Source organism: Phyllobates terribilis, unplaced genomic scaffold, assembly GCF_046119375.1.
Source record: "Phyllobates terribilis strain yellow unplaced genomic scaffold, ASM4611937v1 Scaffold_3__8_contigs__length_932513732, whole genome shotgun sequence".
Classification (NCBI taxonomy): domain Eukaryota; kingdom Metazoa; phylum Chordata; class Amphibia; order Anura; family Dendrobatidae; genus Phyllobates; species Phyllobates terribilis.
In genome coordinates, this window is record NW_027362763.1 from 474,260,621 (window position 1) to 474,280,391 (window position 19,771).

General features: G+C 40.8%; 1 protein-coding gene across 1 annotated transcript in view; it reads right to left on the reverse strand.

Annotated features, from left to right (window-relative positions):
* LAMA4 (laminin subunit alpha 4) overlaps positions 1-19,771 on the reverse strand; it is a 192,251-nt gene that overhangs the window by 50,499 nt on the left and 121,981 nt on the right. The window contains exons 13-20 of the mRNA XM_073675872.1: positions 19,448-19,644; positions 7,941-8,057; positions 7,462-7,610; positions 3,661-3,802; positions 3,292-3,388; positions 2,301-2,405; positions 1,959-2,144; positions 566-705 (exon numbers count right to left, since the gene is read on the reverse strand). Of these exons, the coding sequence (XP_073531973.1) occupies positions 566-705; positions 1,959-2,144; positions 2,301-2,405; positions 3,292-3,388; positions 3,661-3,802; positions 7,462-7,610; positions 7,941-8,057; positions 19,448-19,644 (1,133 nt within the window). The remainder of the gene's footprint in view (positions 1-565; positions 706-1,958; positions 2,145-2,300; positions 2,406-3,291; positions 3,389-3,660; positions 3,803-7,461; positions 7,611-7,940; positions 8,058-19,447; positions 19,645-19,771) is intronic.

Consider the following 19,771-nt stretch of genomic DNA (forward strand, 5'->3'; position numbering starts at 1 on the left):
GAAAGAAATATATTGGCAGTGATGCGTCTAAGAATATGTGTTTTAGAGTGAAGATTCCCATCTCTTACAAGCAGAGTGGTGCACAAATCTTAGACAGTAATGTACATGAAAGTTGTACAAGGAAACAAGATGGCGCTCATCAATGCTTCCAAACTTTTTTTTTTATTCCATCTTCATTAAAAACAGCATGAAACAATTTTGTATACAGGGGAGTGAGCTGGAGCCCTGAGGTGACGGACGTTTCGCTTTCATTAGAAGCCAGTTTATGCACATGACATGCGAAACGTCCATCACTTCTGGGCTCCAGCTCCCTCCCCGGTATACGAAACTGTTACCTGCTGTTTTTTAGTAAAGACAGAGTTTTTAGAAGCATTGATGAGTGCCAGTGACTTTTATAAAGTAAAATCCTACTGACAATCAGTCTGGTGATGCAGTGAACTGAAGCCGCTCCAGTCCCTCCAAAGACCCCACATCCATAGAAATGATGTGCGACATTAACTCAATGAACAATCACAACCTATTGGTACATCAGTACAAGGAGATCAGTTGGTGCAAACCATCCTACCTTACTGGCTATGCTTCTAGTCTGAGCAATCAGCTCACGGATACGGTTAATACTGGATGAGATGTTATTGGAAGGGACTTTGTATTCTACAGTACGTAGCTTATTCAAGAGTAATGGCATCACTTCTGTCAAGTTCTTAACTGAAATAAAATACAAGAACATTTACACTAAGCATATAAACTCCACCTGGAAAACAGTGCATACTAAGCCTACTAATCTATGTACTATGTGTCTAAAATGTAAAAAAACAAAAAGTACACAGGATACTGTCACTGCAGAAGAGCCAGACTTTAAAAGGCGTCTCTGGTTTTAAATAAATAAAGCTCAAAAGGATTCACAACAAAAATCACAAAAAATACTCACTTTTTTTAAATGTGAGGAAATGTTATAAAAGAATAAATGAAACTTTACTCATCATGCCCAGGAAGTGATGACGCCTCATACTTCTGTCTCCTGACTGCCGATGCCTGTATTGGCTGCAGCAGTCGGGTGACTGGACAGTGACATCATTTGATGCACATCCAATGTTGTCTTGTTTCAGTCACTTGATCGCTGCAGCCAATCACAGACCTCTGCAGCCAGGTCAGGTGAACTAAGAACGGCATGCTTTGACTTCCTGTCGTAGCAGTACTGTATATTTGGGTCACTATTTTTCTCCTTTTTTAAAGAGAACCCGTCAGCTGATTCACACTGCCTGCACCACGGGCCGAATAAATGAGACTGGCTCCATAATGACTTCTCCCTGGACTTACAGGTATCCACACAAAGGCAAAGAGCTGTCAGACTAGTTGTGCAGATGGGAAAAAGTCAGTGGGGACTTGCCTCTTGGACTTGTCACCTCGTCACTGGCTGCTCTTTCAACCACGTTTTTTTCTGACACATCACAGCATTTAAGTAACGCCATGTTCACATGTTCAGTATTTGATCAGTATTTTACATCAGTATTTGTAAGCCAAAACCAGGAGTGGAGCATTCAGAGGAAAAGTATAATAGAAACAAGTCACCACTTCTGTATTTATCACCCACTCCTGGTTTTGGCTTACAAATACTGGAGTAAAATACTGATCAAATACTCAACGTGTGAACATGGCCTAAAGGAAAGACTTTTATAATGCAGGAGCCAGCCTCTGAATCATGCTGCCTGTGGTTCGATCACCATGTATCAGCTGACAAGTTCCCTTTAAGCCTCTTTCCTAAGTTAGGCTATAAGTACCTTTATAGCTTGACTATGCCCATTTTTTGAGCACTTTTGTTTTTTTGGTCTGTGAAAAAAAATGTAAATGTTGGCACAATCTTAGATGTGACTTTTGAGGTTGTGATGGTATTTTAAAAATATTTTATTAATGTACATACAATTAGTGCATATCAAATGTGTAATGGGATCATTACTTACCTGTTTCTCCAGCTGAGTTCACAACTGAATTGTAAGCAGAGGCATCAAAATCAGAATTACTTAGGTTTCTTGACCACATTTTTGCATTTTTTTCCATCGGGTCAGTCACCTCAGATACTACAACAGTGACATTTAGAGCCTCGTCTGCCAAGAGTTTTGACTTTTCAAGCCATTTTCTAGTGTCAACTGTTAGAAGGACATATAAACACATCATAATTTAGGCAGAGCCTTATATGTACCTATCAGGCCATCTTCACACATCTGTGTGAATACTGGTGATAGGAAAAGTTGGTGAGGACAGTCGGATAAAATGATGACTAGAAGAGAAAAGTGCCTGCTTACCATGATCATCAGCTTCAAGCTGGGCAAGAACATTTGCCAATCTATTATTTAAAGCTGCCTCTCTTAAAATAACTGCATTGACATGTTGTTTTGTCTGTGCCAAACCTAAAAAATATAGAATAACAATACATTTAATGACTATAGAAGACAACGGGGCTTTCTAGGTGCCCTCATTAGGGTAACAACTGATCATTTAAGTATTTGATTATACTATAGTCAATATGAATAAGTGTCTATTTGCTTTAAAGCAGTTTTTGAGAATCTGTCAAAAGTTGCCAAAGAGTAAGGAATGATCTAGAACAAAAAATATATATATACATTTCTTATCCCTTGAATCCCCTAGATATGCTGCTCTGGTGGTCCTCACCGATCCTAGAGTGACGATTTCAATCAATGATCGATGCAGGACCGGTAGCTACCACCAGTGTGACATCTCGGGACAGGTGAGAGATTTCAGATGTGTACATATTTCTTTTGCTCTTAACATACTCCCTATTCTTTGGCAATTTTTGAAAAATCACAAATAACCCAGGTATGCTTTGGTTCATAGAATATATTCTATGGGGAAAAGGTAGCTGTAAATAATACTCAATGCAGCACGGTGGCTCAGTGGTTAACACTGTAGCCTTGCAGCGCTGGGGACCTCGGTTCAAATCCCACAAAAGACAACATCTGTAAGGAGTTTGTAGGTTCTCCCCATGTTTGTGTGAGTTTACTTCAGGTTCTCTGGTTTCCTCCCACATTCCAAACACATACTGATAGGGAATCCAGATTGTGAGCCCCAATGGGGACAATGATGATGAGATCTGTAAAGTGCTGTGCAATTAATGGCGCTATATAAATGAGTAAATAAATAAATAATGCTCAACACAGGTTATGTGTTTTAATTAGCAAATAGAATAAAGAAGAATCAAAAAGGAATTTGTATTATAGATCTCTGTTTTTACTATATAATCAGTAGATGTAGAGTTGTGTATTAACAACCATTTACCTAGATCTGAGGGGTCCCGCAAGTCCTTTGCTTCAGTTAAGAGTCGGTCATTTTCCTCCTTTTGATAATCAATCTGGTTATTGATAACATCTACAGCCTAGAAGCAATATGACATTTGGTAATATGAAAAATATAGGTTAAATATATTGCAGAGAAATACACTATCCTATTGCTGGCATGTGTGGTTGATATAGTGTTTTTTTTTTTTTTTTTTACATTAAGTAAAGAATAGCAGGTGAATTAATTATAATTTGCCTAATGAGAAAGATGAATAAACATGCCACCAATAACTCCAGGAAGCCACATTCTCACAGTCCTGGAACGTTAAGGAACAGGTGTTCGTAGCAGCATCCAGTAGGTAATACTTACATCAATTACTCTTTCAGCAGTGCTCCGTGCCAAGACTGATGTCTCGTTGGCATCCTCAACCAGGGTTAAAATTTTCTCGTAGACGTTTGAGGCATCGATTGCTTTCTGGACCAGTCCATTTGTATCTACACTTTTTAAATCACTGCAGTTATGGAAATGTACAGTGGAAAGGTTAGAACCAGCAGATATACAATGTATCACACACGTTCTGTCTGTCTGTCTATATCTCATATCCGTGGTTCTCTGTGTAGTGCAGTTCACCTATATACTGCTGTTCATACAAAAACCTTTGCTCAAATTTGGTTCTGGCCTCCACACACAGAAGAAATTCAATACAGTATTGCAACATGATCATATGTTGTCGCAAATAGTTAAATAACATCATCTTTGGCAATATTGAAAATTTTGAATAAAAGAATCGCCTCGGGCCCAATTAATTAGTGTATTTTTTTTTTAAAGTCACTTTTCTTTTTTTATTATTTGGTGTTCGCTGACATTTTTTTTTTTGCGCCAAATTCATCAAAATGGTGTACACTGTTCCTTAATTTTGTGCAAATTTAAAATTGGTCTTTTTTTGTGTCTTTAACCATTTTTTTTATAACTTTTTAAAGCAAAAAGTTGCATGTTTGGCAAAATGTTGCAAATTGCTAATTCCAAATTGCTCAAAAAATTCTGATATACATAAAATCACTGGAGCACATTTGTGAAAAATTGTGTGACTTTTTGAAAAGTCACAAATAATGAAGCATGCCAGAACATCTGGAGACCCTAGCACACGCCAATAGTGGAGAGTCTGTATACTCTTTTGCTTCTACCCCTGCCCAGGAGATGTGGTATCATCAGACCATGTTCAAGCACGGTCAGACCCAGCCATTACACAGGACACAGCAGGGGCACATTTATAAGATTATCTCAGCACAGGAACATTTTATTTAAACACATCCAATTGTGGAACTTATTTTTATTCCAAGATCTATTAATTAAAATGAACTTTTTTTTCATGGAACAACCCTTTTAAATGACTGCTCTTTCTATGCTCAGGAGTCCAGTGGGCCATCCCACTTAGTTCATTTTAAACGGAAGCTTTCTTTTAGAAGGATAATTGGGAAATCCTGATTAGGGGACACCCAAAATAGATAACCCAGTTTACATTATACTATATTTTACTAATGTAAATGCCAAGTTACTTTTGGCAGATGGCATTTGGGGATTACCTAAATCATTTTTTTACATATGTAAAACAGAAAAAGTGTACATAAACAGCACCAATAACCAAGACAAATGATGAGGTGATTCAATCCCCTTAGGGATGTGATTCAACAGTCTCAACCACAATGAATCCCAACAATGGAGGCAGCACATAAAATGTATCACCTGTTTAATCATCAGTTCAATGTTTCAGTTTTTACTTAGTCTTTCTCGAGCATAATAGCCTTTTATCCCATGGGAACCTAATAAATACGGGTACGGAGACCCCTCCATATTGAAACTGTTAGCCAAGCTATGTATCCAAGTCTTCTGTCAGAAAGGTATTGACGCTTCATGATAGACTACTAATAGTAACGTGTAGTTGGGGTGGAAGGTCAATGACCCTAAAAAAGAACAATAGTGACTTAGGGTCTAATTTCACCAAGTAGTATCGCATCACCTCCAACTCGCTTTTGACGCACCCAGGGGATGGGGACGACTCGGCGCCCGGGCCTTGTTGTTGTTACCTATATGAATTGCAGTCATTGCAATTTTCCAGTCAAATAACTATTAGAGTACAATTGAAAGGTTTTTGTACAAACTGCCTATGATAACAGTATATTTTTAAAAAAATAAAAAACTCAAACTGCACTCAAAATGCATGTTCCAAATTATTATGCACAGCAGAGTTTTCAACCTTTTCATTTTAATAAAGAACAAAAAAATGGTCATTTTGAAATTATAAGCATTAGCAGGTTATTACAAACTGAAATCAAACAGTTTTCAACTCAAAACTTTATTCTAGGTGATGTTACATTTGCACATAGGACAGCTTGTTCGAAAGGAGCTTCTGAACTCTCTCGTCCATTGAATTTGTCAGGTTTTGGATGGTTTCTGCTTCAATTATTTTGCATGAGGACAGAATACCCTCCACGAGCTGTTGCTTAGATGTGAACTGCCTTCTGCCATCATAGACACTCCTTTTGATGATGCACCGTCTCATGCTGCACATAACACATCTGCATCTCTGGCTGCTATGGGCATAAAAGGGGACAAACTTATGGTGTGGCACTCATGCTCCCCTGACCTCAACCCCATCGAGAACCTCTGGAGCATCATCAAAAGGAGTGTCTATGATGGCGGGAGGCAGTTCACATCTAAGCAACAGCTCTGGGAGGGTATTCTGTCCTCATGCAAAACAATTGAAGCAGAAACTTTATTAAAATGAAAAGGTTGAAAACTCTGCTGTGCATAATAATTTGGAACATGCATTTTGAGTGCAGTTTGAGCTTTTTATTTTTTTAAAAATATACTGTTATCATAGGCAGTTTGTACAAAAACCTTTCAATTGTACTCTAATAGTTATTTGACTGGAAAATTACAATGACTGCAATTCATACAGGTAATTTGGGAAAATCTGAGAAAATATTATTTGCATAATAATTTGGAACACAGTGTAGATGTAAAAATATATGTAGTGGGCCCTACTGATGAGACTTCTAGTTGTTGATGAGGCACAGCTGGGGAGACAATTTCAATATGTTACTATATGAAACCCCATTTATTCCTATTTTTAAAGGTAACTTTTCAGAATAAGGTGTCCTGTTTGTACATAAGGGATAACGCTATTTCTGACCATTCTATAACTAACTAGTAAACTGTATTTTCACTAGTTTTCCCTTCTGCTGGCTGTTTGTATTAAATTGCAATTGACTCCGAGTTAGATAATTGAGACTATCTGCTATGATGTCTCCCAAACAGAACACACGTGAATGGATTCCTACTCTTCATTCCTTTTTTAGCACACAGAGAGGAACAGCAGCAACAGCATGGAGGAAATTATATGGCAGTACTAAGTTGTGTGGATGTGAATCCAGCTTTGGAGTGAAGTAAAAGACTTGTTAGAAAGCTCAGTGTCCTTCTGCCTGTTTCCTCACTGTGATTTTCACTCCTCCTCCCTCTCCTTTCTATAGAATGTAATGGTCTTTGTCATATGACACCTCAGTTAGCTGGCAGTCTGTCTTGTCTCTTGTTTAGGCAAGATAGATTTCAGCTATTTTTTTCAGAGTCGGTGACAAGTTCAGGAGGGAGATGGGAGGAGGAGAAGTGGCTCATAAGAGGACATGTAAGCAGATTTATTTTATAAGACATATTACAAAAAATGTTTATATTTGCCTGTAGTATTGTTTTTGAAACGTTTGTTTAAAGTAAAATTCCATTTAATGTTCCAGTGGGTAAAAAAATGTTTAATATATATAAAGGTATATTTAAAAATGTTTTTTTGGACTATGAACACATGGCTAGGTCTAGGAAACTTGTTCTGACTGGTGATGCCCCACTAGAAAAAGACTGAGAAACTGACAACTAAATTAAAGTTCCAATATGAACTGCTCAATTCAGCAGCATGGATTTAAGAAATACTTAAATGGGTTTTATCACAGTACCAGGTTTAGCATATTCCTAGGATTTTAAAGCAGATTGCTAAAAAACGACATCAAATCCAAAAGACAGGTAGCCAGGCAGCATTGTAATGTTCTTTACCTGCGCATTAACCCTTCATCTGGAGCTAAATAGCATTTTTTGAGGTGACAGGTTCCATATTAGATTACTTACGTGGATAGGTCTTCTGCTTGTCGTTGAAGTTGTAATGTATGGTCTACAGCTCTCTGTACTAGTTCTTCAGCATTGCCAGTCAAGTTATCAATTCTTTCTTGAAGACTATTATGAGCTCCATCTATTTCAGCATGATGCACAGACTTATTCTACAAACAATTATCATGAAGGGAGAATAAACATGATGTATAATTTATAAACTCAAGATGAGAATAACATTAAGGATTTTGCAAACCTGACATAGAAGTTCAAGGGTAAAACAGAACAGTGCGGGGCAGATATTAATTGCATGGAAAGGTTGGATCTCATCTCCAAACCTCTACGTTTTTACTCATGGTATTAAAATAGAGTTATCTTCATTTGCATTTCCTGAAGCCCGTAAAGCTTTCTATTTGTAACATGCTCGCTTACATTAGGATGGCAGTTTTCCTTCTGTTTATATGTAGCATTTTCATTTCGAGTCGGTGTAATTACTATACCTTGATCAATTCAGTTATATCTGCAACGATCTCATGAGTGTCGTTCAATGTCTTCCCGGCCTCAGATATTGTGTTTCTGGCTGATGTGGCAGCTTCATTCACGTTAACTATCTGGGACTAATGAAATGGAAACTTTCAGTAAAAGTGTCAAATATATTATGATTAGTGTTGAGCCACCCCCATAGTGTTCGGGTTCGGTTCGTCGAACACCGGGATGTTCGAGGAACTGTTCGTCGAACTGTTCGTCGAACACCTTAGAACACCGTCGAACACCGTTAAAACCAATGGCAGGCAAACAAAAACACATAGAAAACACCTTCAAAGGTGTCCAAAAGCTGACAAACTGCTCAGAAGACACTCTCTTTAAAAAAGCCGGCCGGCAATTCAGCAGCAGCATACACCGGTACCCGACAATTTAGACAAGAAGGAATAGAGCATCACACATAGATTAGATAGATAGAAACATGTCAGTCACATATATAATAAGTACAGTGACAGTGTTGCTTACTGTACTTGTCATTTAGTGTAAAGGATTTATTTAAAAAAATAATAGTGTTTTCATGCACTGTCTCTTTAAAAAAGCCGGCCGGCAATTCAGCATCTGTACTCGACAATTTAGAACAGAAAGAATAGAGAATCACACATAGATTAGATAGATAGAAACATGTCAGTCAGATATATAATAAGTACAGTGATAGTGTTGATTACTGTACTTGTCATTTAGTGTTAAAATAAAGGATTTATTTAAAAAAAAAATTAGCGTGGGGTTCCCCGTAATTTTAGTCTCTAGCGGAGGTTAAGCAGACGGCTGGGGCAGATGTTTGAAGCCTGGGAAGGGGGTAATACCCACGGAGCTTCCCAGGCTACTAATATCAGCCCCCAGCTGAATACCTAGCCTTTACTAGCTATTAAAATTGGGGACCCCCCAAAAAAATGACGTGGGGTCCTCCCTAATTTAATAGCTAGCAAAGGCTAGGCAGACAGCTGGGGGCTGATATTAATAGCCCAGGAAGGGTGCCATGAATATTGGCCCCCTCCCAGGCTAGAAACACCAGCCGTCAGCCGCCCCAGAAATGGCGCATCCATAGGATGCGCCAATTCTGGCACTTAGCCTCGCTCTTCCCACTGCCTTGTAGCGGTGGCAGTGGGGTAATAGGGTTGGGGTTGATGTCAGCTTATAATGCCAGCTGACATCAAGCCCAGGTTAGTAATGGAGAGGCGTCTATAAGACACCCCCATTACTAACCCCATAGTGAAAGTTAAAAGAAAACACAACACCCAGAATAAAGTCCTTTAATTGAAATAAACACACAATTCTTTATTGTTCTAAATTAAACCATACTTACCATCACGCCCATTCCAGCTGAAGCCAACTATCTCCTGCAATAAAAGAAAAATAATAAAGCAACCTCATCCTTACCTTTCGATGGTTCCCAGGACAGCTCCAGCTCTGCTACATCAAGATGACAGGCTGGACCGCAGCAGAACGCTGCCATCCAGCCTGTCAACCCGCAGACACTGAGAAGAGCAGGCTTGCTTCGCTCCTCAGTGTCTCGCTGTGACGGCATCCAGATGAGCCGAGGTCATGTCCAATGAACTCGGCTCACCTCATGCACGTCACTGACAGCGTGGGAAAATTCTCCTGCACTCAGCGCTTCAGCGTGGGAGAATTCTCACGCTGAAGCGCTGAGTGCAGGAGAATTTTCCCACGCTGTCAGTGACGTGCATGAGGTGAGCTGAGATCATTGGACATGAACTCACCTCATGCACGTCACTGACAGCGTGGGAAAATTCTCACGCTGAAGCCCTGAGTGCAGGAGAATTCTCCCACGCTGTCAGTGACGTGCATGAGGTGAGCTCATGTCCAATGAACTCAGCTCACCTCATGCACGTCACTGACAGCGTGGGAAAATTCTCCTGCACTCAGCGCTTCAGCGTGAGAATTTTCCCACGCTGTCAGTGACGTGCATGAGGTGAGTTCATGTCCAATGATCTCAGATCACCTCATGCACGTCACTTACAGCGTGGGAGAATTCTCACGCTGAAGCGCTGAGTGCAGGAGAATTTTCCCACGCTGTCAGTGACGTGCATGAGGTGAGCTGAGTTAATTGGACATGAGCTCACCTCATGCACGTCACTGACAGCGTGGGAGAATTCTCCTGCACTCAGCGCTTCAGCGTGAGAATTTTCCCACGCTGTCAGTGACATGCATGAGGTGAGCCGAGTTCATTGGACATGACCTCGGCTCATCTGGATGCCGTCACAGCGAGACACTGAGGAGCGCAAGCATGCCAGCGCTTCTCAGTGCCTGCGGGATGACAGGCTGGATGGCAGCGTTCTGCTGCGGTCCAGCCAGTCATCTCGATGTAGCAGAGCTGAAGCTGTCATGGGAACCATGGAAAGGTAAGGATGATGTTGGTTTATTATTTTTCTTTTATTTCAGGAGATCGTTGGCTTCAGCTGGAATGGGCGTGATGGTAAGTATGGTTTAATTTAGAACAATAAAGAATTGTGTGTTTATTTCAATTAAAGGACTTTATTCTGGGTGTTGTGTTTTTTTTAAATACTTTACTAGAAATTCATGGCGGTCATGTCTAATACTGGCGTGACCCCATGAATTTTGGGCTTAGGGCCAGCTGATAATACCAAGCTGGCCCTAACCCCTTTATTACCCAGTGAGCCACCGCACCAGGGCCCTGGATGAGTTGGGTACAGCGCCAGAAGATGGCGCTTCTATGAACGCGCCATTTTCCGGGGTGGCTGCGGACTGCAATTTGCAGCGGGGGGGGGCCCAGAAAGCTTGGGCCTCCCTGCGCTGCAGATTCCAGCCCCCAGCTGCCTAGTTGTACCTGGCTGGACACAAAAATAGGGCGAAGCCCCACGTATTTTTTTTTTAATTATTTCATGAAATTCATGAAATAATTAAGAAAAAAATGCCTTCTCTATATTGTTGTGTCCGGCCAGGTACAAATAGGCAGCTGGTGGTTGGGGTCAGCCCGTTCCTGCCTGCTGTACCTGGCTGGACACAAATATAGTGCGAAGCCCCACGTCAATTTTTTTTAATTATTTAAGGAAATTCATGAAATAATTAAGAAAAAAAGGCCTTCCCTATATTGTTGTGTCCGGCCAGGTACAAATAGGCAGCTGGTGGTTGGGGGCAGCCCGTTCCTGCCTGCTGTACCTGACTGGACACAAATATAGGGCGAAGCCCCACTTCAATTTTTTTTAATTATTTAAGGAAATTCATGAAATAATTAAGAAAAAAAGGCCTTCCCTATATTGTTGTGTCCGGCCAGGTACAAATAGGCAGCTGGTGGTTGGGGGCAGCCCGTTCCTGCCTGCTGTACCTGGCTGGACACAAATATAGTGCGAAGCCCCACTTCAATTTTTTTAAATTACTTCAGGAAATTCATGAAATAATTAAAAAAAAATTGACGTGGGGCTTCGCACTATACTTGTGTCCAGTCAGGTGCAGCAGGCAGGAACGGGCTGCCCCCAACCACCAGCTGCCTATTTGTACCTGGCCGGACACAACAATATAGGGAAGACCTTTTTTTTTTAATTATTTCATGAAATAATTAAAAAAAAATTGAGGTGGGGCTTCGCACTATATTTGGGTCCAGCCAGGTACAGCAGGCAGGACCGGGCTGCCCCCAACCAACAGCTGCCTATTTGTACCTGGCCGGACACAACAATGTAGGGAAGCCCTTTTTTACTTAATTATTTCATGAAATAATTTAAAGAAAATTGACGTGGGGCTTCGCCCTGTTTTTATGTCCAGCCAGGTACAACTAGGCAGCTGGGGGCTGGAATCCGCAGCGCAGGGAGAACCAAGCTTTCTGGGCCACCCCCGCTGCAAATTGCAGTCCGCAGCCACCCCGGAAAATGGCGCGTTCATAGAAGCGCCATCTTCTGGTGCTGTACCCAACTCATCCAGGGCCCTGGTGCGGTGGCTCACTGGGTAATAAAGGGGTTAGGGCCAGCTTGGCATTATCAGCTGGCCCTAAGCCCGAAATTCATGGGGTCACGCCAATATTAGACATGACCACCATGAATTTCTAGTAAAGTATTTAAAAAAAAACACAACACCCAGAATAAAGTCCTTTAATTGAAATAAACACACAATTCTTTATTGTTCTAAATTAAACCATACTTACCGTCACGCCCATTCCAGCTGAAGCCAACGATCTCCTGAAATAAAAGAAAAATAATAAACCAACATCATCCTTACCTTTCCATGGTTCCCATGACAGCTTCAGCTCTGCTACATCGAGATGACAGGCTGTACCGCAGCAGAACGCTGCCATCCAGCCTGTCATCCCGAAGACACTGAGAAGCGCAGGCTTGCTTGCGCTCCACAGTGTCTCTCTGTGAGGGCATCCAGATGAGCCGAGTTAATGTCCAATGAACTCGGCTCACCTCATGCACGTCACTGACAGCGTGGGAAAATTCTCCTGCACTCAGCGCTTCAGCGTGGGAGAATTCTCACGCTGAAGCGCTGAGTGCAGGAGATTTTTCCCACGCTGTCAGTGACGTGCATGAGGTGAACTGAGTTCATTGGACATGAGCTCACCTCATGCACGTCACTGACAGCGTGGGAGAATTCTCCTGCACTCAGCGCTTCAGCGTGAGAATTTTCCCACGCTGTCAGTGATGTGCATGAGGTGTGCCGAGTTCATTGGACATGAACTCGGCTCATCTGGATGCCGTCACAGAGAGACGCTGAGGAGCGCAAGCAAGCCTGCGCTTCTCAGTGTCTGCGGGATGACAGGCTGGATGGCAGCTTTCTGCTGTGGTCCAGCCTGTCATCTCGATGTAGCAGAGCTGAAGCTGTCGTGGGAACCATGGAAAGGTAAGGATTATGTTGCTTTATTATTTTTCTTTTATTGCAGGGGATCGTTGGCTTCAGCTGGAATGGGCGTGTTTGTAAGTATGGTTTAATTTAGAACAATAAAGAATTGTGTCTTTATTTCAATTAAAGGACTTTATTCTGGGTGTATGTGTTTTTTATTAACTTTGACTACGGGGTTAGTAATGGGGGTGTCTTATAGACGCCTCTCCATTACTAACCTGGGCTTGATGTCAGCTGGCATTATAAGCTGACATCAACCCCAGCCCTATTACCCCACTGCCACGGCTACAGGGCAGTGGGAAGAGCGAGGCTAAGTGCCAGAATTGGCGCATCCTATGGATGCGCCATTTCTGGGGCGGCTGACTGCTGGTGTTTCTAGCCTGGGAGGGGGCCAATATTCATGGCACCCTTCCTGGGCTATTAATATCAGCCTCCAGCTGTCTGCCTAGCCTTTGCTAGCTAATAAAATAGGGGGGACCCCACGTCTTTTTTTTGGGGGGTCCCCCATTTTAATAGCTAGTAAAGGCTAGGTATTCAGCTGGGGGCTGATATTAGTAGCCTGGGAAGCTCCGTGGGTATTACCCCTTCCCAGGCTTCAAACATCTGCCCCAGCCGTCTGCTTAACCTCCGCTAGAGCCTAAAATTAAGGGGAACCCCACGCCAATTTTTTTTTTAAATAAATCCTTTATTTTAACACTAAATGACAAGTACAGTAATCAACACTATCACTGTACTTATTATATATGTGACTGACATGTTTCTATCTATCTAATCTATGTGTGATGCTCTATTCCTTCCATTCTAAATTGTCGGGTACCGCTGCTGAATTGCCGGCCGGCTTTTTTAAAGAGACAGTGCATGAAAACACTATTATTTTTTTAAATAAATCCTTTACACTAAATGACAAGTACAGTAAGCAACACTGTCACTGTACTTCATATATATGTGACTGACATGTTTCTATCTATCTAATCTATGTGTGAAGCTCTATTCTTTCGGTTCTAAATTGTCGGGTACCGGTGTACGCCGCTGCTGAATTGCCGGCTTTTCATGTTTCACTGTGATCACAGTTCCCATCGATTTGGGCAATCACTCTAATGCCACAACCACCATGGCTGTGGCATTACAGTGAGTGGCAGACAATCCCTGCATGATTGGTGCTCTAAATAGCGCCAGACATGCAGGACACGCTTTTGGTGCACGAACAGTTATCGAACATAACCTCGAACAGCCGAATTTTTTGCAAATCGTTCGGGTTCGTCGAACAACTCGAACACCGCCCAAAACAGCTCGAATTTGAGATTGGCGAACAGTTCAAGTCGAACACCGCTCATCTCTAATTATGATATGGACTGCTGTAGAATTTTTCTTTTCAACATAAGTAAAAATAGCAAAGATTGACATTAAGTAGTTTTCAGTGTCCAGATTAGAAATGCAAAGTACTAGGGAGGCAATCATCATCATGTAAATGTACATCAGGTACTGAAATAATGACACATCAGTTTAGCAAAGAGTATCTGTTTTTAAAGGGAATATGTCAGTAGGATCATCCCTCTCGAGCAGTCTATATGGGCATGGAAGTCTTGAAAGTTGAATAAAATGCTAACTTGATATTTACTATGCAATGTCTTATTCCAGAGAAATCCACGTTTTTATTAATATGTTAATGAGCTGTTAAGATCTATGGGCCGGATATAAATCTCTCTGAGCTTATTTTAAAAGAAAGCGGGCGTGTGAGACATGTAATGACTGACACTTTACTCTCCTGATATACATGTCTCATACTGGTAACGCCCCCTTTTCATTTAAAATAAGCCCTGGAGCAGATTCTTGGTGAGATCAGTGTCCGGCCCATAGATCTTAAGAGCTCATTTACATATAGAGTGAAACATGGATTTCTCTGGAATAAGACATCGGATCGCAGATGTCAATGTATCATCTTATTTAGCTTTCTATGACCTGCATGCCCATATAGATGATTTAGGAGGGTTGATCCTACTGACAAATTCCCTTTAACATCTGGGTTAGAGTTAGTATATTTAAAGGCGTATTCACATCTCCGAGATCCTATCCCAATAAGTAGTAGGTATACTAATAATAATAATATTTGCAATCCAATTAAAAATGTAGTGTAGATCTGATTCGATATGTCACTTACTCCATGTGCAGGCATTGCAGTAGCTTAGGTATTCATGGTTACGAAGACTCATATAGTGACAGTTCGGTATCCATGGTTACGACACTAACAGCTAAGCTACTTCAATTCCCTGCACATGGGGTAAACAACATAGCAATCAGAAGAACTATACTACATTTCTAATTGGAGGTATTTCCTATTATTATTATTATTATTATTATTATTATTACACTTACTACATATTGGGATTGGATCTTGGAGATGGGAATACCTCTTAAAGTATTAAATCCCCTCATACATGTTATATGTGTTAGATTGTAATCTCTTATAAACAGAGCTCTTCTTATTTATTTTTTTCTTTGTATGTATTATATTGCCATTTGTATTTACAGCCACCTCCACTTTTTACTGTATAGTACAACTAGCACTCTTCTTTATAGGTAACGCATGGGCACACACAGAGTTCCATATGGCTCTGCTCTGTAGTATTAAGTGGTTCAACAATGGTACAATGTGCTATAAGTGCATACAGTGGGGAAAATAAGTATTTGATACATTCTCGATTTTGCAAGTTTTCCCACCTACAAAGAATGGAAAGATCTGTAATTTTTATCACACTTCAACTGTGAGAGACAGAATCTAAAAATCTAAAAAAAAATGCAGAAAATCACATTGTATGATTTATGCATAATTAGCATTTTATTGCATGAAATGAGTATTTGATACAATAGAAAAACAGAACTTAATATTTGGTACAGAAACCTTTGTTTGCAATTACAGAGGTCAGACGTTTTCCTGTAGTTCTTGAACCAGTTTGCACACACTGCAGGAGGGATTTGGTCTCACTCCTCCATACAGATCTTCTCCAGATCTTTCAGGTTTCGGGACTGTCGCTGAACAACATTGAGTTTCAGATCCCTCCAAAGATTCTGTATTGGGTTCAGTTCTGGAGACTGGCTAGGCCACTCCAGGACCTTGAAATGCTTCTTATGGAGCCATTCCTTAGATTCTCTGGCTCTGTGTACTGTGAATACTTATGACCATGTGATATTTCAGTTTTTCTTTTTTAATAAATTTGCAAAAATTTCTACAATTCAGTTTTTTTCAGATGGGGTGCAGAGTGTACGTTAATGAGAAAAAAAAATGAACTTTTTAGAATTTACCAAATGGCTGCAATGAAACAAAGAGTGAAAATTTTAAAGGGGTCTGAATACTTTCTGTACTCACTGTACATGACCCCATCCATTCTCCCTTCAATACGGTGCATTTTTGCAGTCCCCTTTGCAGAAAAGCACCCCCAAAGTATGATGTTTCCCCCACTATGCTTCATGATTGGGACATTGTTTTTGGGGTTGTACTCATCCTTCTTTCCACGGCGAGTGGAGTTGATACCAAAAAGTTCTATTTTGGTCACATCTGACCACATGACCTTCTCCCATGCCTCCTCTGGATCATCTAGATGGTCATTGGCGAACTTCAAATGGGCCTGGACATGTGCTGTCGTGACCAAGGGGGCCTTGCGTGTCCTGTAGAATTTTAATCCATGACGGCGTAGTGTGTTACTAACAGTAATATTTGAGACTGTGGTCCCAGCTCTTTTCAGGTCATTGACTTGGTCCTCTCCTGTACTTCTGGGCTAATTCTTGATCTTTCTCAAAATCATCCTTACCCCACGAGGCGAGATCTTGCATGGAGTCCCAGACCAAGGAAGATTGACCAACATCTTGTGTTTCTTCCATTTTCTACAGGGAAAATATATATTTTTGTACCGTGTTAGCCAGTAGATAGAAAAATATTACGATATTAGAGTCTTCAGTGGTTGATACCTTTTAATGGCTAACTGAAAAGATTTTAATAAGCTGCAAGCTTTCGAGACTACTCAGGTCTCTTCATCAGGCATAATATAACACAAAATCTGAAGAGTCACATATTTATACACAATGGGACACTGACATAATGTAATAGATGAGACAGGTAATGTAAAGCAGAGCTATTACTGTGGAAGAAAGATAAACAGTTCTGGCCGTAAATATTGGATTAGTTCATAGATAAGGACTGTGAACGTTTTATTGTCCGGTGATTGAGGTCTGGTCCATGGTTGTGATGACTCTACAGGTCTGATGAGCACATTCCTTAGTTGATGTAGAACGACATAAATCCATGTGACACATTCATTTTTGCTCTGAAGGTGTCAAAGGTCATTATCAGTTTATATTCCCAAACCTTCTGTCTCTCTGAGATTTGAAGTTACCTTTTAATACCAATAATTTCATGTCTGTGATGTTGTGATCAGGGAAACAAAAATGCTTGGCCATAAGTAGATCTATTTTTTCTTCCTTTATTGTGTGGCGATGAGAATTCATCCTTGTCCTAAGTTTTTGCCCTGTCTCCCCTACATAAAGACCCTCAGCTGGACATTTGGTGCATATAATTAAGTACACTACATTAGGTGTGATACAGCTGAAAGTACCTGGGATCTTGTAGTCCTGATGTGAATTGGGGATCTTTATCTTGTCTATGGTCACTATGAATGGATAGGTTTTACATTTTTTCTGGTTGCAGGAAAAGGTTCCTGTAGCTGGTGGAGATGACAGGGAGCTTCTGACAATGATGCTTCTTAAATTTGTGGGCTGCCTGAAACACAGAAGTGGGGAATCTGGAAATATGGATTGTAATCGGCATCTTTTTGTAGCAAGGGTTGTAGTTTCCGTGGAGCTCTCCTTAGCACCTCCAGATTTGGATTGTAGGTGACTACTAGAGGCACCCGGTTACTTTCTTGTTTTTAGTCTTGTAATGTAGGAGATGATTCTTTGATATTCTGGTGGCTCTTGTTATCTGGTTCTCAATTGTTCTTGGATGGTAGCCCTGATTCAAAAAGGTCTTCCTGAGGCCACCAAGGTGTTTGTCTCTATTCATAGGGTTGGAGCATATCCGATTGTATCTGATGGCTTGGCTGTAGACAATAGAGTATTTTATGTGTTTTGGATGGACACTGTCCCATTTAAGGTATGTTGGACGGTCGATTGGCTTCCGGTACAGGGATGTCTCTATTTCATTGTTCTGTAGCTTGATGATGGTATCCAAAAAGTTAATTTCAGTACAGGAGTAGTTGAGTGTGAGGTTGATGGTGGGATGAAATTGATTAAAGTGTTCATGAAACGTTTTCAGCTGTCAATACAAGTAATGAGTGCAGAGTAGGAGGGCTTCTTAAAGAAAAACTAACAGGTCTGTGAGAGCCAGAATTCTTGCTGATTGGTAGGTGATCAAGTACTTAATTAATTTGCATTTATTGCATGAAATATGTAAAAATCATACAATGTGATTTTTTTTTTTTGAAGGTTCTGTCTCTCACAGTTGAAGTGTACCTACGATAAAAAATTACGGATCTCTCCATTCTTTGTAGATGGGAAAACTTGCAAAATTGGCAGTGTATCAAATACTTATTTTCCCCATTGTATATGGAAGAAAGGTTCTATACATACATCATCCAGTGAAGCATGGAATCAAAATCAAACAGATAAATAGTGCATGTCACTGTATACAATCAGGTGCCCCATGCACCACACTTAGAGCCTTATTACAACTCCATACAAAACAGATCTACAATACAGATATGAGCTCTGTACGCACTGACATTCCAGATTTAATTTTTTCAAAAGGTTCCATGAAAAACACTACATAGTATATTGCATGACAGACTAATTTTGTGATGGTTCCTGATTAGTGATGAGCTAGCATGCTCGTTTGACCCTTTAAACGAGCACGCTCGGGTGCTCGCTGAGTATTTGCGGTGTGCTCGGCATCTATGTTTGAGCCGCCGCAGCTGAATGGGTCACGGCTGTTAGACAGCTGTGACACATGCAGGGATTGCCTAACAAACAGGGAATCCCTGCATGTGTCACAGCTGTCTAACAGCCATGACACATGTAGCCGCAGCGGCTCAAACATAGATGCCGAGCATGCCGCAAATACACGGCGAGCACCCGAGCATGCTCGTTTAAAGAGTCAAACGAGCACGCTCGCTCATCACTATTCCTGATAGTAAGACTAATTTTCTGAATGAATTTACAGGCTTCTATTCCATGGACCTAATGTAGTGTGTTCTCTGTTATACAAATGGAAACAATAGTTGCCCAAATCAGTGTCCTGCCGTCAGCCGCTGCTGAATGCTTAATTGGATGTACACAAAAATCCCATTAAAGTGTATGGGAAAATATGTAAACAACTGAGGCTATGGTTGGACCCCTCCAATGCTTTTTAGCCTATCAGTAGCCTCAAACCTATGGTTCTCAAACTGTGATAGAACTACAACTTCAGCATGTCTTGATTGCCCCAGGCTCCACAGCAAGAGAACGTCAAGATAGAGACCACACTGCTTTACTCACTGCACAACTCTTCAAGTATTCAGACAGAAAGTCAATATTGTTCTGATGTTATCAACTATATTTTCAACACAGCTTATTATTTTTAACATGTAATCAGTTTTTCTTTCCCTAAAGGAAATAGAAGAGATCTTACATCATGCATATGTAGTCTGGCACGGTTTGCCTCGTTTTTCTCTGTTGTGTTCGTTACGTGCTTGCTAGCTTCCTTTAAGGCCTCTTGAAGGTCAGTGAGCTTTCTATTGTGTTCAGCGATAGGCTCCAGCGCAATAGGAAATAGAGATAGAGTTTTATTGTGTGTCTGCAGCCAGTCCTCCTGGACCTCCGTTAATACTGTAACATTAAGAGATTGTCATTCACTCACAATCAATGCAACACTTATGTGTAAGAAAAAGCAAACCAAGGAATGTGTTAACCTAGAAAATTGCATTTATTACCCTGAAACCTGACATGTACAGTG